General features: G+C 60.6%; 1 protein-coding gene and 1 long non-coding RNA gene across 3 annotated transcripts in view; one reads left to right on the top strand and one right to left on the bottom strand.

Annotated features, from left to right (window-relative positions):
• RFX1 (regulatory factor X1) overlaps positions 1-20,249 on the bottom strand; it is a 31,223-nt gene that overhangs the window by 5,607 nt on the left and 5,367 nt on the right. Inside the window, exons 2-10 of one of the 2 annotated variants that reach the window (XM_036066500.2) lie at positions 17,713-18,067; positions 10,725-10,834; positions 10,419-10,502; positions 9,618-9,725; positions 8,530-8,646; positions 7,312-7,407; positions 5,647-5,741; positions 2,294-2,675; positions 587-768 (exon numbers count right to left, since the gene is read on the bottom strand). In XM_036066500.2, the coding sequence (XP_035922393.2) occupies positions 587-768; positions 2,294-2,675; positions 5,647-5,741; positions 7,312-7,407; positions 8,530-8,646; positions 9,618-9,725; positions 10,419-10,502; positions 10,725-10,834; positions 17,713-18,019 (1,481 nt within the window). In that variant the 5' untranslated portion in view covers positions 18,020-18,067. The remainder of the gene's footprint in view (positions 1-586; positions 769-2,293; positions 2,676-5,646; positions 5,742-7,311; positions 7,408-8,529; positions 8,647-9,617; positions 9,726-10,418; positions 10,503-10,724; positions 10,835-17,712; positions 18,068-20,249) is intronic. The other variant, XM_078054598.1, reaches the window with a different exon arrangement.
• On the top strand, positions 12,618-18,300 carry LOC144379038 (uncharacterized). Its single transcript, XR_013441063.1, has 2 exons — positions 12,618-13,057; positions 18,077-18,300. It is a non-coding gene; the product is annotated as an uncharacterized LOC144379038 (long non-coding RNA).

The raw sequence follows: 20,249 nt of genomic DNA, 5'->3' as shown, positions 1-20,249 counted from the left end.
TGGCACAGACAGACGCAGTACTTTGCCCACGGGTTATGCATGTGTAAGTGAATGAGGGGACACTTAAGCCGGGAACTGGACCCGAGAGAGGAGCAGGGCTCACCCCAGGGAGGTGTGAGGGTTGCAAAGGAGAAGAAGGGAAGGGTGGGTTCAGGGGAGGGCCCCTTGTTCCTTCCCACATGAATTCAGACTTGAAGGCACTGATTAAAGCACCAACAGTGTGCAGCTCCCGCACTCTCAAGGTATGTGCATCTCGGCACTGGAAGCCAGATCAGCAACACAAAAGGCATGTGGGACGGTGCTCCGCGGTAAGGAGGGAAAGCAAGCAGGGAAGGAGGTGGTGGGGAGTGTCAGGGAGGTGGCACGTGGGAAGGCTTCAGTTTCGGTTAAGGGGGCCAGGGGGCATTGGAGTAAGGAACCGGGGAAAAGCGCAGGAAGGAGAAGGCAGAGCTGGCGCAAAGGCCCTGGGGTGGGTGTGCGTGCGTGTCAGAGGCAGGGGCCAGTGGGGCTAGAGCAGAGTGAGTCACGGCCCTTGAGAACTTGGGGTGGGGGCGGGCCTTGTGGCTTCAGGGGGTGGGTGGCCCACCTGGTGCCAAGCCGCCGGGTGCGCAGGCCCATGAAGACAGAGCGGATGAGCTTGCCGAAGGAGGCGGCGTTGACGGGCTCCAGCTTCTGCTCCTGGCAGTGCAGCAGGTAGTGACAGTAGAGCGTGCTCCGCGGCAGGCTCACCCCCTCTGCTGTTTCGTAGTTGTCCAGGAGCCACTGAACCTGCAGCCGCGCCAGGGACAGACAGCACCAAGGGTCACTGCAGTTTCTCGGGGGCTCCCTGCGAAGGGCTCTCTGTACCTCTTTCCGACTGTGATCCTGACAGCACGGCGGGGGGGATGGGACTAAACCTCATGGAATTCTCTAGAACTGCACTGTCCAGTGGAGTTGCCACCAACCACATACAGCTATTTAATTTATACTGAGTGGAAGAAGCCAGTGTCAAAAGGTCATGTGGAGGATGATTCATAGAACATTCTCAGAATGACAGCATTATAGAAACGGAGAGCGGATTCATGGTTGCTGGGGGTTAGGGATGCGGGGAGGGAGCAGGGCGGAGGTTACTATGAAGGCGGAGCAGGAGGGCGATCTTTGAGGCAATGGAACAGTTCTGCATCTTGACCGTAGTGGTGGTTTCCCAAATGCATACCCGTGATAAAAAGATGTAAGTAGACAGCCACACCGTAGCAAACCCAGTTTCCTGGTTCGAGACCATACTGCAATGGGGTAACCGGGTTGGGGGGGGGCGGCCATAGGATCTCCCTGTACTATTTTTGCAACTTCCTATGAATCTATGATGATATCAAAATAGTTTAAAGAAAAACAAACGCGGGCGCCTGCTCTCCCTCTCCCACCCCCCCTGCTTGTGTTCCCTCTCTCGCTGTCTCTAAAAAAGAAAGAAAGAAAGAAAAACAAACGCAACTCAGTTCCTTGGTGACTCCAGCCACATTTTAGGTGCTCACTAGCCACACGTGGCCAGAGGCCTCTATACTGAACAGCACAGACGGAATATTTCCATCACTGGAAAATGTTCTACAGCACAGCACTGTTCTAGTGAACCATGTTTGCAAACTTCGGGTAAGGACGCGTTACGGGGTCATGAAATCAGTTAGGTGGGTCACAGCCAGCATTTAAAAAAATAGACTAGAAGCCGGGCTGCATGGGTGTATAAGGGAGGGTCTGCCTGCTTTCCGAGAAAGCTTCTGTCTTGATTACGTAGTCCAGGATGTGTTGCTAGGTCAAAGGGCGGTAGTTAAAATCACCCCAGACCCCAAGCTCCAAGAGGACAAGGACCGCCACGGGACCACCCGGCCCTGACCCATCCACAGTCACAGAGCCAGCGAGGGGCCCTCCCCAAGCGACTGCATACAGCCCATGTCTGGGCAGAGAGAGGTCATCTCGCTGCCTTCCGGATGCACAAAGAACCTTGCTCAGGGCAGCTCCCCCCATGCTGGTGCCCGCCTCTCCCACCCCTTGCTCCATACCCACCATCCTCAGTTTTATACAGTCACAGGAGACAAGCCCCTTGGGGCACTGCTCTAACAGCTTCATGCATGTGAGCTGAGGCCCAGAGAGGCTGAGTAACTTGTCTGAGGCTACCCAGCGAGGATCTGATCCCAGAATATCTGCATCTGAGGACTCTGGTGCCACGGTTACGGTGGCTGATGGTGGCGACTGACCACGCCCCCCCCACCGCCCTCCCCTCCTCCCACTGCGGGCCTCTGCTGGGGCCCGAGGTGGTACTTACAGTGGCTGGCGAGGCACGGGTGGTGTGGGAGTAGGACTGGCTGGCACTGCCCAGCATGTAGCCGCCCTGGATCACATAGGTGCCCGCTCCGCCGCCGCCGCCGCCGCCGCCCCCCCCGCCGCCGCCTCCCCCGCCGCCGCCGCCGCCGCCCCCGCCGCCGCCGCCGCCGCCGCCGCTGTTGCTGGCCCCAGCCCCGCTGCTGGTGGAGCTGCCGACCACCTGGCCGCCGGACACGTACATGGGCACGGAGCCGCTGCTGGCCACCGCCTGGGAGGTGGCGGGCGTGCTGACCTGGGCGGCGGTGCCCGCGGCCTCGTAGTAGCTGGCGCCCGCGGTCTGGGTGTACAGCGGCGTCTCCGGGTAGGGGTAGGTACTGGAGCGGCTGGGACAGAAGCAGAGGGAGGAGTCAGAGGGCCAGGGGTCCGACGGAGGGGGCTCCTGCGGGGGGGGGGGGCGGGGAGCGGCAGCCCCGGGGCAGCCAACAGTCAGCCAGCTATGCGGGACCAGGCACCCCCCCTCCCCAGGGCCTGGTGCGGCACAATTTCTCATTTAATCGTCCAAGTGGCCCCTGGCATGGGAGTCCACATGTCAGATGGGAAGAAGCCAAGACGGAGCGGCGAGGTCACTCGGAACAGGCCCCACGCTTCAGTCAATCCAAGAAAAAAAGACTGAGTACCTACTGATGCTGGACACTGTTCTAGGCACTGCAGAGCCAGCGGTGGGTAAGACAGAGGAGGCCCTGCCCGGGGGTTAACGTGGTGGTGGGGAAGCCAGAGGAGAAGCAAGCACGAAGGTCAGGCAAGGACACTGCAGAAGGTGGGCCGTGCCCAGGTGGTAAATGAGGCAGGAAGAGGGTGCTGGAGAAGGGGAGGGGGTTTCTATTTCTGCATCCAGTGGCCCCCCGGGGAGCCACTCAGCGATGACTTTTGGAGTGCAAAGGCATGTCCCTTTGAGGCAGCGACATATCGTGCCCTGCAGCCTTCTCAGGCCATCCCAGGACCTGAGTCAGAGGATGCAGGCGTGAGGCTGAAGTCGTCGCAAGAGAGGGAAAATGGGGCCATCTTTAGAGGAATGTTAAGTGAAAGGTGACAGGATCCTATGGACGGGTGACAGAGAAAGAGGAAGGTCCTGCCAAAGAAGAAGCTCCAGAACATTCTGTCAGGTGAACGGAAGAGGTGGGGTAAAGTAAGGATGGCGAAAAGTAAGGATCCAGACAAAAGTAAGGATTTCCGGAAGAGGGGGGAGATGAGGCCCCATTTCATATGTCCGTCTGCTTCCGTGGCGGTGGAGGCCCCATGGAGGGTGGCAGGTGTCGCACAAGACATTGTGGGGCACAGTTTTGATTTCAGAGCCCTCTTGACATATTAGTGACTAAAAATAACATCAAATGTTAAAAATCCCAAAAGGAAGCAAGGCCTGCCTCAGAAGGCACTGTTGGAAGTCTCCTGAAGGAAGCAGGGGAGGGAGGCAGCAAAGAGAGGGATGGGGGGTGGGGGTGGGGGGGAATGGCGGGAGGCGTGGTCACCGAGGTGAGCCCCCTGCCTGATGGACACCAAGATGCAGCTCTTGATTGAAGCACCCTGGTCCACGTGACCGTAAGTGGCAGGGAGCGACACCAGGAAGGGACCACAGCCGGCCCGGCCCAGCCCAGCGCCCCACATGCGACATGTGCTCCAAAAATGTGGCTTCGGTAACTATCTGCTGAATGACTGAATGTGTGCGTCTCTGGACGCGGCCTGGACAGAGCCAGGGACAGAGGAGCAGGGCCTGTGGCTTTGGCCAGGGTGGGAACCCAGGCTGCCGAAGGGCTGGGAACCCAGTAAAAATCCACCACAAGAGAGAGACAGAAGACACAACGCCGCTAACGACGTCGCACGGCGGAAGAATCTGACGGCGGAAGAATCTGACGGCAGTCATGGGCTACGTGCGATCACACATCCTAATCACGGAGGGAAGAATTCAAACAGAAGCAAAGGACAGATGCTACCGGGGGAGGCACAAGGAGCCGGCATGGCACCACAAGGCCGGGGCTTGTGCCTCAGCTCTGCTTCTAACACCCCTGGAGGCCCTAGGGGGCCGCACTCTTTTCCGGAATGCCCTCTGTGCTCCCCACCCACTCTGGCCAACTGCAAGGCTAAGAGACTGGCAGTACCGGAAATACATCAACAGAACTATGAGGTAGCTGGATGCCATGGACTATGACTCAGGTGCCAAGGTCATGCCCCCTGGGATCTGCCACAGCATCATGACCCAGGGACTGAGATGCTCTAGGAGCGAATCCCCAGCATCATGCCCACATGGGACAGGGGTGGGGATGTAAGAAAAAAAACCAACAACAGGCAAATGTAAAGAAAACCAATGAAAACTTCCAAAAATTAAAACAACAATCACTTAATCCTGGAATTATTACTACGGACAATGGGAGGGGGAAGGTGGTGTGCGGAGGGTCCTGGACAAGAGGGAGCCAGAGCTGGCTCGAGGGCAGGCCTGGGGCATGGCATCTGCCCGGTGTGTGTGTGTGCAGCAGGGAGCAGGGGTCACCCCAGGACGACTGGCTACGTCGTCCATGCTCCATCCGCACAGTGGGGCACCACGCAGCCGTTAAACAGGGTGACTGGGGGCCGCTCAGAGAAACTCGCAAGAGCGTCAACATACACAGCTGGGGGAAGAAATAAGGGACAGAACACTCTGCCTGTTTCTGCACAAAAAAGGGGGTAGTTTCTATTCTCAGAGTATCTCTGGGAGGAAACAAAACAGGTCACAGCACCCCCTTTGGAGCAGGGTTGGGGTCGGCAGTGAAGGTTTCCTTTTCACTGTTTTGTTTTTTTTTTTTAAAGATTTTATTTATTTATTTATTTGAGAGAAAGAGAGAGAGAGAGACAGCATGAGAGGAGAGAGGGTCAGAGGGAGAAGCAGGCTCCCCGCTGAGCTGGGAGCCCGATGTGGGACTCGATCCCAGGACTCCGGGATCATGACCCGAGCCGAAGGCAGTCGCTTAACCAACTGAGCCACCCAGGCGCCCTCCTTTTCACTGTTTAACATTCCCTCTTACTTAAAAAATTCTGTCTCGTAAAAATTCAATTTTCTTTTTCCTTTTCTAAAAACCAGGCCCATCTGACTCCAAAGCCCTAACTGATATGGGATGCCTTTCCCAAGCTGTGAGGGTCCCCTCTGCTTTGCCCCTGCCAGAAGGCTGCTGGCTATCCTTGGGAAGCACCCACCACCTGCCACCCGAGGCCTTGAAGTCTGGCTGGTCTGCTTGGGGCTCGGACTCAGGCCTCAAGTCCTAGCAGGGTCCTGGGCAGACCTAGGTGTCACCTGCCGTCCCCTCCCGCAGCCCTCTGCCCACTCACATCGCACTGGCCGTGTAGCTGGCGTCACCACCCTCCACATACTGCACTTGGCTGGAGTACACGTGTGGGACAGGCACCTGCTGGAGCTGCTGCACCTGGTGTGGGGGGAGGGCACACAGAAGGTCAGGGTGGGCCCACTCCTCTGCCTCTGTCCCTAAAGGGCCGGTGGCTGTCCAAGCTCACAAGGACGCCTGGCTCCCCGGCTGGAAGGTTGCATTTCTGGGCTTTCTGGACACATCCTGGACAGGGCCAGGGGTCAGAGGCCCAAGGGCTGCAGTCTCGGCCCGGGCTGGGAATCGGGCGAAGCTGTGTCAGAAGCCAGGACTCTGTGCTTAGGCTGGGGACAGCAAGAGTGGGGCCTGAGGTGAGGAGGGCTGAGGGACCCCAGAGTCCTACTGTGGGTGTGAACGTTGGACCCCAGAAGTAGAGCCCAGCACTGGGACAAGGCTGTCGCTAAAGCTAAAGTTAAAGCCTGAAACTACGGACAAACAGGGCCTCGCGGGTGGAGCCTGCATCGAGGGAAGGATCCCTGTCTGCAGGGGCGCGGCCTGGAAACTAAGTACAGGATGTTAGGGGCGGAGTCAGAGGTCAGGGGTGGGGCCCCGGCTTGGGGGACGGACCCTGGACTGACTGACAGGGCCTCAGGGGCGGGGCCTGAGTTTCCCACCCCATCCCCCCACCCGTCTGTGGGAGCAGAGCCTGGGACCTGGAACCCGCCTTGGGGGTGGGGGTGGGGTCAGAGGCGGGTCCCCAGACTGGCCCGGCCGAGGTGGGGGGGAGGGGGCTTCAGGGCTTGCAGGGCCTGACGGGCAGCCCGGGGCCGGGCGCGGGCCGGGGCCGGCGGATCCCGCCCCCGCCCGCCCGATGCCCCCCGCCCGTACGTCCGCCACCTACTTTGAGGGCCGTGGCAGCCGTGCCGAACACTAGCACCTGGGGGACTCTCTGGATCCTGACCCTCTGGTCGGGGCTGGCTCGGGCCGGGAGCCCGGGCAGTGGCTCGAAGACCACTTTCTGCTGCGGCAGGAGCAGGTGCGGGGGCAGCACGCCCACCAGCTCCACCCACTGCTCGGCGCCCGGCTCGTAATGGGGCGGCGGCGGCTCGGGGCTGCCTAGCTGCGGGACCTCGCCGCTGCACGCGGGCGGGAGCGGCGGCGGCTCCGGGGCCAGCGCGCTCGGCCGGGGCCCGGGCGTGCGTGGCCGGGGCGGCGGCTCCGGCGGCGGCGTGGGCCGGGGCTCCTGCTGCTCTGCCTTCCTAGCGGGAAACTGACTGCCTGAGCTCTGGAGGACAAACAGAGACACTGGGGGGTCACCGGGGGCGGCCGCGGGCGGGGCGCCAGGCCTCCGCCGCCCAGCCCACCGGGTCGCTGAGCTCACCAGCAACCCGACAGGTCTCCCACCCGGTGTCTCTGGGAGGGGAGAATCCAGATCCCTCTCTTAGCAAAATCTGGGCCCTTGAACTGACAGGCGCCCGGGGGTGGGGAAAGTGGGAAGGCTCCAAGACCGAGTCTGCAGCCCACAGCCGCAGGTGGAGCCTGGAGCGGGGCTGGGGCCCTTGAGGATCCCCAGCTCCATTCCCTCCCCGCGGCCTGAAGGGCCTGCACCCCTCCCCAGCCCAGCCCGGGCCCAGTCCCAGTTTGCCCAGAGGCAGGTGGAGGAGGCACGCACCTCTTGAGCCACGTGAACGGGCGGGAGCCCCTGCACTGTGAGCTGCTGCACGGGGCCGGCTTTGGGCGCCTGTGGAGTGGCTTGGACCACGGATCTCTGAGGAGGGAAAAGGCAGGTCAGACTGTGGTGACCGTGGTGCCCCTGGTGGCCCACCCATCCCCGAGTCTCCCCCCCGCCCCATGCCCACACGAACCCATGTAAGCGTCAGGGCAGCCTGGTGAGAAAGAGGCCACCATTCTGCAGCTTTCCCTGCCCGCCCTTTTAGATTAATCGCTATGTTCACTCTGGGCACCCAGTTACCCATGTGAACAGAGGCTCATCAAAGTGAGGCCAACAGGAAGTGTCAGAACTGAAGCTGAACTTGGGTCTGAGTGAGGGAGTCCTTGCTGTCCCCCCTTGCTCTCTCCATGGGTTATCCCACACCCCCACATCCATGGTGCTGCGGAGATCCTGATATCACCCTCAGGGCACACAGTGAAGGACAGACACTGGGGTGGGGTGGGGGGCTGGTGCTGAGTGGTGGATTAGAACTCAAACCCAGGCCTGGATGGTCCGAGGGTCTGTGGTACGCAGCAGGAACATCTGTGAATCCTTCAGAGTGACGTTTCTGCTTTCCTTTAGGGGAAGAGTCTATGGCTTTCATCTGGTTTTCCAAGGAGTTTGGAACCCCGCAACTGGAGTGATAACAACCAGATGGCAGACACCCCTTGCCACTTCACCTGCTCCAGCTGCCATCACTGACAGCTCAGAGCAATAGCCTCTGGGGGTCCCCAGAATCCACCCTGTAGTCTGAGGAAGAGCCTCTGCCCCTCCCAAAGGCTGGCCATGGATTTGGAGCTTGGGCCTCCCCCTGAGCTCCTTAGGGGTAAGCCAGGACTTGGCCTTGGGGCTTCCTCCAGGCAACTGGGCCCAAAGAGGCCAGGTTGTTTCTCAGAGTTTTCAGCGCCTGTCCAGCGCCCGGTGTTAGGTGCCACCCGTGAGGACCAGATTTCATCCCCCAGCAGCCCCGACCACCCTGCCCCCAGGCTCCCAGGGCAGAAGCCATTATTTAGACAAGGATGCTGAGTCTGGAGTGAGGAAGAGGCGCTTGCCAAAGGCCCGGGGGGCCTGCTGAGGCTGTACCCCCATCTGCTTGGCTCCCACAGACAGTCAAGGACGCTGCAGAGGCTGCCTGGCCAGGACCCCTTGCCCCAGCCACTGCCCGCCTTGGCCTGGCACCTCTTGGGTGACGGGGACACTCTGCTGAACGCCATGGACCTGCAGCTGCTGTGGCACTGTGCCCGTGGGGGCCCCAGCCGTCTTGCTGGAGGAGCTGCTGGCCTGCACCGGCGACCGCTGCAAGGGAAGGAGACACGGGGGCGTCGTCTGGGCACCCAGGCCCTGACAGAACCCTTGTCAGGAGGGCTCTCCCAAGAGCTGTCTGGGGAGGGTGGCAGGCCGTAGAGGTCTCAACCTCCTAGGTTGGTAACCGGCCGAATCCCATGAACCCGAATGCCTAGTCCCTGCCCCGATCGCTCCCAGGCAAAGCTGGGGATCCGGCCCAGAGGTACTGGTCGGGGGACCCATCCTCCCCAGCGAAGATGGCCTCAGCTCAGAGGTCACCCGTTGCCTCCACAATCAGAGAGACTGCAGCCCTGAGGTGAGGAGGGTTAGGTGAGGGAATCCCCACTTAACAGATGAGGTTGCTAAAGCACAGATGGGAAGGGATGTCCCAAGGCCACACAGCTGAGTGGTAGCGCCAGGCACTGACCCCAGACTGGCTACAGGTCCCTGTTGGCTCTGGGCCATGCTGTGGCACTTCGTATCATTAGCTGTTTTACACATAGAAAACACTGGGCTCAGAAGGCCCCACGGGCCTGGCCAGAGTCCCCCAGGAAGAACGGCTGAGCTGGGGTCTGACCCCAAGCTCCTGATGCTGTCACCCATGCTCCCAGCCACCCATGGCCTGCTTGCCTCCAACACCCTCGTTGGTGTCGGGGGGCGGGTCCCCAGAACCCACCCTTGTAGTCTGAGGAAGAGCCTCTACCAGCCCTAAGCGGGGCTGGGGGGCCTCCTTTCCTTCCTGGGATACAGAGTCCTGAAGTGGAGCTGTGAGGCCCATCTCAACCTGGGGGGAAGCTACCTCCTCCTCCTGGAGCCAGCGGGGCCATGAATCAGGCAGCCAAGCTACCCAACCTGGGCTCAACAAGGACTCTGGAGGAGCAAGTGGGCTTGGGGGGCAGGGACCCTCCAAGTATACTCTGGGGGTACATGGCCAACCTGGGGAGAGAGGTTCAGGGAGGGAAGCTGATGGGGCCACGACCTACCTCAGGGGGCGAGTGCACCTGCTGGGGGCCATGCACCGTCAGGGAAACCTGGCCACCCTTGCCACCTGGGGCTGTGCTCTGCACCACCAGACGCTGCGTGGAGAGAGCCTAGAGCCAGGAGGGAAAAGGACCACAGTTGACTCACAACAGCCCGCCCGGCTTTCCTGAGCATCTGGCACCGTACCAGGCGATGTCCTAGTGCCACACTGTTAGCTCCCGGAACTGCCCCAACAGTCCTAGTACAGCACTGACACCAACCCCACTTCACAGAGGGTGACAGAGAGACTCAGGATGGCCAGAGTCCTCGCCCGAGGTCCTGGAACCAGCAAGTGGCAGAGCGAGGGTCTGCGTCCAGGGAGCCTGGCTCCACAGGCCACGTGGAATCGGCTCCCGCCCTTGAAGCCTGACGGGACTTTGCCCCGTTCTGTGCTGAGCCCCCCCACCCTGCCCACAGCCTTCTGGGGAACAGACCACCGACACGCACTCAGTCCCTGTGCTGGCTACGGGTTCCTGGCTCCCAACTGGCATGGGTTCTCTGCTTTGAGACACGGGCTGGACCTGAAAGTCACCTTCCTTACTGCAACTCCTCAGTTGTGTCTATTAAGAGAACTCATGCAGGTGGTCCTTCCCCAATGGGCCCTGACTGCCATGGTCTCAGTCGCTGGAGGCAGCAGGCGGGGAGGCCCCCAGACGGAGCCTATGTCCTTGCTGCTGGTGAGGGCAGATCTGAGCAGGCCACAGGGAGTTGGCTGTGCCCCCTGGGGGAGGCTGTGAGGGCTGGGCCGGGTGTGGCAGCCTTACCTGCTGGGGCACTGGGATGTTGGTGAGCTGGAGGGGTGACACGTGGCCCGGCTTGGCCTGCACGCTCGTCTGGACCAGCAGACGCTGTAGGGGCAAGGAGTAAGGACCTGAGCCACGCCGGCTTCCCCGGGGAGGCCTGGCCCAGGTGGGTGGAGGGGTGGCTGAAGTGAACAGCGTGGTAAGAACATGGGAGCAGACGGCTCTGGCAGCGGGGCAGGACGGGAGGCCGAGTTCCCGTGGCCACAGTCACCGCTGCCCCTCTCGTGTACCCTCCAGACCCGCCCCCGGGGGAGGAGTGTGTCCTACCTGCTGGGTGCCCTGCACCTGCTGAACCACCTGAGTGGGGACTCCGGTCTGGCTGGCTGTGGAGCCTGGGCTGGCCTCCGATACAGTCTCACTGGCCCGCATAGCGCCTTCTGGAGGAGGGGTCGCTGGGTCAGCTCCGCCTGCTGTCCCCACCCCCACCCTGAGCCTGAGCCCGAGCCCATGAGAATGGACGGTGGAGCCTGAAGCGGATCCCTGACAGGGCCGGGCCTCTCCAACAATCCTGCCTGCCTCCTGGCCGGCCCTGACACTGCCCACTGGGGTGAGCCATAAGGCCCTACGATCCTTGACATGCAGAAGCAGCCCCACCCCACCCCACCTCTCCTCGTCCCAAAGCCAGACCAGAAGGGATGACTGAGGAGCAGATGCAGCAGAGGCCCGGAGGGCTGGATCCCTTTTCCCAACAGATAGGATTTGTGGAACTGGCCTCCTACCCTGGGGTCTCAGCAGCCCTAGCAGGACCAAGGTGCTGGGGCCACCTTCCTCAAGATGACTCCCGGCTTCCCAGGAATAGAAGGTGGTCAGAAGAGTGACCCTAGAAGGCCTTGCCAGCCTGTGGCCAAGCACCCCCTCCCTCTCCACTGTCCCAGCTTCCCTGTCCTCAGTGGGACAGGGGCAGGAGGGGGCTGGGAGGGGGGCAGGCAGGTACTCACGCTGACAGGCAACCGAGAAGAGGCAATCGTAGAACATGGTGCCCCTACCCCCCTCCTGCCCCCGTCTATCTAGGGGAACCTGCCCCACACTCCTCACTCCTTGCCCACCTCTTTGGGAACAGCAGGGTGCGTGGGCGGCTTTATACCCGCAACCTTGGGGAGCTAATCCCCCCGGTGGATGCAGAGCTCCCCGGCTGCCCTCTTGGAATAAACACTCTCCTCTGAGCAGGCACGGCCGAAGCAGGGCCTTCTCTGGGCTGGGGCCTTGCTATGAAGTCAGGAGGGAGGCTGGTACCCGGAGATGCTATCGGGCGGGCACAGGTCAAGTTTCATGCACATCTCACTGAGTGATTAACAAGGGAGCTGAGAAGGGGAGAGGCACAGAGGGCAAGTGTCCCTGAGAGATGCTGGATGGGAGGCCCCCCACCCCAGCCAGGACACCATTCATCCTGCCCCTTCCGTGTGTCCTGGCTTGCTCCCGGCAGTTCCAGAGGCCAGGCTGGGGCTGTGGGGAGCATATGTGCCTGCCCTTCCTCCAATGTGCTACCAGGAGCCAAGGTCCCAGTGCCACCTCCTGGGGGGTCCCCTGGCAGGACAGGAGGGTGGTGGGCAAGGAGTAATAGGAGTGACTAGAGTGCTTCCAGTGCCCCAGCTGCTGTGCTAGGGTCTTCCTGGGTAGCTGGAGACAGAAGGAACTTTTATTACCCCCGTTATCGGATAAGGCAAGAGACTGGGAGAGAGGAAGTGACCTGCCCAGCTGGGAACTGACAAGCCAGGATGATGGCCCATTATCTGTGCCCACATAAACCTCACATTGTGCATGGAATCTAGAGCTTCAGGTCATGCTTGGGCTGACACCCCAAGGGCAGTGGTGAACAGTAAGGTGAGGGTCTATGGGAACGCCGTAAGGACCAGAGCATCCTCACCCTCCAAAGTGAGGAGCTGGGCCTCAGCTATGTGGGGACACAGGGAGAGGAGCCTGGCCAGGGCAGAAGGGCAGTCCCAGGTAGATGCAAGAATCTCAGGGACCAAGTCCGGGTCAGAGCTCATGAATGTGTTATGTACTGGGTGTAGGGGGAGTGGTGGCCAGATGTGGGAGGTGGTGTTGGGGGAAGCCTCCCATTGGCCACATGTGGGACAGGCATTGGAACCTCAGGCCTACTTGGCCAGCTGCCTCCACAGCCAATTCCAGGAGACACCATTTCCTACGTTTGGCTAGAATCTTCCCTCGCACCCACTTAGGCTTCTGTGAGCAGTGAGGGAAGTAGCCCTCACTGAGATGGGCCCCTGGGGAGAAACCTGAGAAAGCCCTAAGTCACGTGAGGGGCCCCAGCACACCTGGGTGTCTGCGGGACACAGGGAGCCAGGCCCAGCCCAAGGAATAGCACCCAACTGCGGCAGCCTCGGACAGGTTTTGCCTAGTTCAGGGTGGGCAGTGAGTGGGGGGCTGGCCCCAGCTACCTCCTAGGCCCAGAGGCTCGGATGAAAACACCAAGGCTGGTCCTTCCGTCAGTGGGACCCTTGGTATTTGGGAGGCCTGGGGACCTGCTGAGATCAGGGATCTGCCTGGGATGGGGAAGCCCCAGGAAACAGTCTGGGATGGCCCTCAAGGCCGGGATCCCCACATCTGCCAGGCATGCCGGGCTGTACCATGAGGATAAGGTGAGATTCCAGAGTCTACCGTCTGGATGAGAGGCTTCCTGTGTGTGTGTCCCTGTCTACCCGTGTCTTGCCCTTGCTCTGTGTGTGTGTGTGTGTGTGTGTGTGTGTGTGTGTGTGTGTGTGTTGGGGGTTGGGGTATGAAGTCTGCGAGCCTCTGCATCTGTCTGTCTGCCTTCTCCATGCTGGGCATGTGCATGAGACCAGGGAGGGCCCCAGTCTCAAGTCTGTAGTCAGGAAGTGGCAGCTGATTTCCTGTCCCTCAATCTGATGAGCATCTCTTCCTCCCTGGGCCCTGCACTTCCCCACTGAGACCCGCTCACATCTCCAATGCCGTGAGCTATGAGGGGGAAGACTGAGAGAAGCCCGAGAGGCCTGATTACGAGCTGGGACCCTACTCCTCACGGACGATGGGCGGGGCAGTCTGGCTCCCTCCCTCCTGATCCTTTGTTCCTGGAGGTGACTTCAGTCCGGGGCTCCTGAGGGGGGCCTGTGGGTCCTGGGTCCCTTGTCTGTCCTGACCTTGGTTTCCCCATCTGTGCTTGGAGATGCTGACAAACACCCCCCCCCCCCATCTCTCTCACGGACACAAGCCTTGCTGGACTCGCAAAGACTCCAAGTGTGAGAGAAGCAGGGAAGGAAGGCTGGCCGCAGACGCTCCTTGAGCCCAGCCCTGTCGGCTGCGGGCAGGCTTGGTTTCACCTTCCTGGGGGCGGCTGCCAGGACCCACAGTGCCCTCCTTCCACCTCGAGTGTCGGGCGAGAGGCTGGCAGACTGTGAGGACAGGGACTTCCGATCTAGAGGGCTGTTCTTGAGCAGGGAAACTTGAGCTGCCTTCCCATCACCTCCACAGACACCTCAGGGCAGAGCCCACAAGGACCGGGCTGGACGAGCTGCCTGTGGTGTCGTTCTCAGCCGGCTTCTAGCCTGGGCTCCAGGTTGGGTCCAGCCCCCCCCTCCCCCCACCCCCCATCCCCCGCCCGTCTCCTCCCTGCGTCTCCCTGGGTCCCTGGTCAGCTCAGATTGCTCTGCTCTGGAGGAGCCCCAGGCGCCTTGCCTCAGCCTTTACTGGTCTCAGGTACCTCCCCTACCCCCACCACGCCTGGGACGGGCTCAAGTGGCCCAAAGGCCACCCTTAGATGGAAAGGGACACTAACCCAGGAGAGGGTCATGGAGAAGCGCTGGGAAATCACTGCAAGGGGATGGGGGAGGGGTCAACGGGGCAGCAAGTAGAGTGACAGGTGCAGCTAACCCCCTCTTCCTCAGAACAGATCGAGGAAGCATCACCCAGTCACCCTCCGTGGGACAGCCTCACTGCCACCAGAACAGGGAGCAGCAGGGAAAAGAAAGTCCCCAGGACCCCTGTGAAAGACCATCAAGGCGCCACAAGACCAAAGAAGGAATCCGAGAGTCACACCAGCAGGCCATTCACTGCAGCCCACCCCCACAGAGCAGCCCCACAGTGCAATGGGGGATCGGGGCGGGGGCGGCGGGGGACAAAGGCCTTGGCCTGTAAGCACCAGGGACTGCCTGGGCATGCACCAGGAAGAGCTGGAGAGGCTGAGGGGGAGCGAGGAATGTGCCAGGAGTTGGGGTGCTCTGGGGCCTGGAGCCATGTGCCTTTTCCAGACCCTTGCCCTGAGGACCCCGGCCCCCACAAAGCAGCCAAAGCCAGCACCCGGGAGGTCGAGGGCCAACTGGATGCCCTGTAGGCTGGCCAAAGTCCTCTAGCCAGTGCAGGCAATGCCTCCCACCTGCTCCCAGGGCCGACAGACTGGGAGGGCTGTGATGGGTCAGGCCAGCCTTCGCGTGGGTGTTCATGCCACAGAGACTCAGTGTACAGAGCCCTGCCCTCAGGGACAAGGGGATGGACATCACTGCGCTCGTCATCACTTCAGGTGATAATGAGTGTTAAGAAGAAAAACAAAGCAAAGTGAGGACGCAGGGAGTGAGCAGTGGAGGTGGGGAGGTGTGGGCGTCAGGGAGGTGGCACTGAACTGACACCAGAACACAAGGGACGAGCCACCAGGAGGTCTGGGACGGGAGTGCTCCAGGCAGAGGGCACTGTGAGTGCAAAGACCTGTGGGCCAGACTGAGCCTTGTGGGTTTTGGAGCTGCAGGAAGCCCAGCAGGGCTGGAGCAGGTGTGGGAGGGGGCGGGGGGCGGGGGGGGGCCGGCAGCCTGGCGGGCCTCCCAGACCAGAGTTGGGAGGCCAGGAAATTGTCAGCAGGGGGGACACAGGAAGTGTGGAGTTTTTAAAGCCCTTCCCTTGTGGGAGGGGCCACAGGGGGCCAGCTCTCCTCAGATGAGAAAGCCAAGGTTAGGGTTCTCAGAGAGTGTCCCCAGGGCCACCTGCCTCAGAATCTTCTGGGTTGAACTGGGTTGTGATGGGCTCCCTCTTGGTCGCTGCGGGGGTGGACTGTGACCGGCGAGGGCAGAGGCTGGACCAGGGTAGGGGCCGTGGGGGTGGGAGAGGCGGTGGGTTCTGGCAGCATTTAGGAGATGGAGCCAAGAGGCCTTGCTCAAGAATGGGTAGGACAGGAATCCATGCTGACCCAGGACCGGGGGTGGTATTTATTAGGATGAAGAAGTCTCAAAAGAGGGTGGACCGGATGAGGGGAAAATCCAGGGTTCCATCTGGCCGTGCTGGCTTGAGAGGCCCATTCAATCCTGAGCAGATGGGTCACAGGCGGCTGGGGTTCAGGGCGATAGCCCAGGGCACAGGCGACAACGCGGGCATGTTGTTAGCACCAAGGGGGCAGGGAAAGCTGAGACAGTGGACTAGGCCACCATGAAGGGAGATGAGGAGGAAGCAGCAAAGGGGGCGGAGAAGGGAGGCAGGGAAGTGGGTAGAGACCGGGGCAGGGGGCGGTTCTGGGAAGAAGGGGACCAGTGTGTCAGGCGCTTCCCAGGGCCGGAGGAAGAGGAGTACCAAGAGTGACCAGCAGGCGGACAAGATGGGGGCTGTGGGTGACTCCGACTGGGGCGCTGGGTGGGGGGAAGGCAGAGGCAACAGAGGAGAGAGCACCAGTTAATAAGGAAGGGAGGGTGAATCCTTCAAGGAATTCTGACTTCAAAGGAAGTGAAGACATGGGCAGCAGCTGAAGGGGTACGGGAACTGGGGTTTCTGATTAAATCAGGAACTGTTTCATCTCTGCAGGCTGGTGGGAAAGATGTGTAAAGAGAGGGACCAAGCGATGAGGCCCTGGAGGGGATGGCCTGGGATTCGCAGCGCCAGTGGCTGGAACCCTGGGAGCTGTGAGGCTGGCTCGGGGGAGACGGGATCCTCCTTGATATGTGGTGGTTCCTGTCCCCAGTGAGGTAGGCAGCGAGGTCAGGGGTAAGGAGTGCAGAATGAAACAAGACGATGGAGGTGGGGGTGGGTTTCTTGCGGCGGGGGGGGGGGGGGCATGCTGGTGAGAAAACCTAGCAGGATAACTGGGCAGTGCTGGGAACCTGCGGGAGATTTGTGGCCTGGGGACCCTGGCTACGTCCATGGCTGCTGTTCTCAGTGTGGCTCTCACGTGACATCCCTCCAGACCAGTCCCTGTGGTAAAGCGTCACCACCCTGAGCCCTCTCTGGGGACCTCCACACTGCCAGGAGCCTAAAGGATGCTGCTCAGGGCCCCGGCTACACCTGTTCTGGTCCCATGGGGCCATGTCAGTTGCCACGTGTCACTCTATATTGTCCTATCTTCCTAAACCCAGTCTTGACCTGCCCCTTCCACAGCCTCCCAAGATGCCTTTATGATTCCCATCCCTTCCTTATTTTCCACTCTGGAAGGATTGGGCAGGGGGAGGGAGGGGTTCACCACATCCTCCCTCCTCCACTGAGCACACTGGAAACCACAAATGATGCCCAGTCCTGGTCTGAGCTCCGCCTTCTCAGGGGAATGACTACCTGTCCTGACCCTCTGCTCCCAGTTCCTTCTGCTCGGCCCGTCTCCATCCTGGAGGGAACTGGGGCATGGGGAAGATGGTCTAGGCAAGAATCACAGGTGCCACGACCTGAGTCCCCTGGTCACTTTCTCCACGGCCATAAGGGTAGACCACAGTGAGAAACAGAGGTCCTTGGCCACATGATCACGAAATTGCCCAACCAACGGCCTCCCTCAGCCCCTGGGTCCTGCCAGAACCAAAAAGGTTACACCTCCGGGGAGGCCTCCCAGCTGACCTCCCTGAAATGCCTCCGTGAACACCTCGCATGTATCCCCTGAGCTCACGAAGCTGTTACCAGGCCTCTGTGGATGAGGAAACAGGCTGAACCGGTGAGAAACGAGGCCAGGCCAGGAGTGCAGCAGCCAGGTGCTCACCCTCCATCTCCAAGAGATGTTTGCGAACTTTAAGTCCACCACCCAGTCCTTTCCTCAAATGGCAGTTGACTTGGGGACAGAGACAGAAACAGCCCTATGAGCTGCCCTGGTGGGAAGGAGTTTAGGTGGACAGAAGCCTCATTGCTTGGCCTGACGATTCCTTCCCCAGAAACACCCCCCAAGTCCCACCGGGGAACCCCAGCAAGTTTGAAAGCTGCTGTGGTGACAGGCACAGACAGAGCTTCAGTCACTGTGCCCCCCGCGCACATCCAGGATGCGGGGCTCCCCAAACTCCTCTCCGAGTTGTTCGCGGAGCACCCTGGCTGCGAGCGCATGTCCACTTACCGGAGACAGTGACCACGATGTACTGCTGGGACGCCGGGGACGGGGTGGGTGCGCCGGCCGGCTGCGGGGGCGTGGGGGTGGCCGGGAGCTCCGTCACGTACTGCTTCTGGCTGCCTGGGGGCTGTGCCTGGGGCTGGGGGCTCTGCAACTCAGTGACATATTGGGGCTGGGGGGTAGCAGTGGTGGCAGGCGGCTGGGGGGGCTGGGGCGCCGCTGGGGGCGGCGGCGGGGGCTGGGGCGGGGCCTGTGCTGGCTGGGATGGTTGCGGGGCTGCCTGGAGCTCAGTAACGTACGCTGGTGTTGCCATGCCAACAGTGGGGAAAATGATAATAAATAAGGCTTTTTTTTTTTCTTCCTTGGGAAGAAGAAGAGGAGGAGGGAAACAGAAAAAAAACAAAAGAAGGAAAAACAAGAATTAATCCACAAGCAGAGGAAACCAGGGACAGTTCCTGGCTCCCTAGAGACACGTTTAGGTTCCTCACTAACTTAATTAAATCCGGAGGCTGGTGGCCAGATACAACGAACCCATCACTGCAGGGGAACTGGTTATGGACTGAGGCTGGTCTACACCTCTTCCATTCACCCCTGTTCAGGACTTCTGCCTTCTTCCTTCCCAGCCCCTGGTGCCTGGGGGACCCCTGCGTCAAAGGGGGGGCCGGGGAGGGTGGGGTCAAATGGTGCATCTCTCCTGAGGGCTCCTGCAGACCGGGCACTGTGCTGAGTGCTTTCTCTACATTATTCCATTTTAAACTTTGCAACAACCGTGTCTGGGTTTGAGTTTGCTCTGCCAGATGAGGAGCTGAGGCTCAGAGAGGTTGAGGAGCTTGCCCCAGGCCACACAGCAGGCTGAGGCTGAATCCTGGGCATTCTGAGCACTTGAGTAGTTGGCTAACTGCTGGAAGGTAAAGTCTGGGGAAAGCGGTCTCCAGGCCAGCCTGTCCCAGTTCCTTACATGCCTGCTATCTGGGCTGGGATTCTTGGCTGAGGATCATTCCCAGTGGGGTGCCAGAAAGGGGAAGGTGTTTGAGTCCAAAAAGCCCTTAGAGCAGCCTGTGGCCTCAGGGGCTTTCAGGCCTGAACAGACCATACTGGGTTATGACACCAGATGGGGGCTCATCACAGGAAGAGTGCCGGTCTGAGTCCAGGGGCCCTGGGCTGAGAGCGGGCCCTGGCCACAGAATGGGGCCGGCCCAACCAGGCAGAGGCAGCTTTTCTGGCTGCTCAAGGGTCGTGTTCCCTCTCCCAGGTACTGGGCTAGGCACCCCGTCCCTCTTGCTGAGCTCTGTCCCTTCTAGCTCACGACCCCCCTCCCTGTGCTAAGCGCCACCCTCCCTCTCACCCGGCCCCGCCTCATCAGAAGATGAGCAAATGGTTTCCCCGCTGCCCACACTAATGGGTGCCATCCCCAACTCCCGAGCGTCTGAGGACGACGGAAGAAACACTAGAGTGGTGAAGAGGCGGAGCTCCAGCCCCCATACCTCCATGGCCCCTGCCTGGCCCAGGGAAGTATTTGAGTTGGACCTGCCTGCGGTCGGTCGCCTGGGACACTCGCGGGCACTCCAGGCCACTGAACCAGAGGCTCTTCTGCACTAACCCTGGGGCACCTGTGTGCCGTCGCGCCAGCAGGCGGCCCTCCAGCCACTGGTGACCGAGAGTGGGATTTGCAAGGGGAAGGGGGGTGGGAGAAGCAACTGCTGCTGGTTGACCAGAAGCCCCAGGAGCCTCTGCTGTGCTCACCTCTGCACAGCAGCCCCATGAGGGAGGAACCACCACGGCCATCTTACAGATGAGCAAAACCACGTGAAGGGTGCCCAGCAACTGGTAAGAAGAGGATTTGAACCCAGGTCTCTCTGACCTCCAGATGTATGCTCTTAGCCCCGAGCCCTACTCAGGGAGCCAGGCACGGGGCTTGTTTATTTCTCATACTCAGTAGGTAGCATCTTCCCTGTTTTTCAGACCAGGAGACCTGAGCCCTACCCACAGAGATTAACACCTGCCACACACAAGAAAAAGTCGCTTTCCCCCAGCCCGTGCCCTCCCAAACTCCCTCCTGCCAGCATCAGAGGGGCTGCCTGCTGGGGGCTCCTCACACCACTGGGTCCAAACTCTGGCCCAGTGTAGGGGCTGGGGTCACCGCAGCTGACTACTGTCCATCTGCCTGGTGTCAGACCCACCTCAACATAAACCCTGACCTGTCTCTTCATTCGCAGACACATTACTGACCTTCCTCTGGGCCTCAGTTTCCCCACCTGTACTGGGGATGATGAGGACACCAATTCATAGGGCTGCCGTAAGGATCTGACAAGACAAGCCCAGAACCCAGTAGCACTGGGATGTGGAAGCCTCTATTATCTTGTCACTGAACAAATACCGGTGCCAGGTGGAGATGGAGAAGGGTGGGGGCAGGAGAGACACACACATTCCTCAGGCTCTTAGAAGGAGGTGCCCAGGGGGAATCCAACCCTGGTGTTCATCAGCATCATCTGGGGAGCTAGTTAAATGCAGGTTCCTGGGCACCACTGCCCAGGGAGTCTGGG

Source organism: Halichoerus grypus, chromosome 1, assembly GCF_964656455.1.
Source record: "Halichoerus grypus chromosome 1, mHalGry1.hap1.1, whole genome shotgun sequence".
Taxonomy (NCBI): Eukaryota; Metazoa; Chordata; class Mammalia; order Carnivora; family Phocidae; genus Halichoerus; species Halichoerus grypus.
Note: the sequence above shows the minus strand (reverse complement) of the source record. Positions and strands in the feature narration are given on the sequence as shown.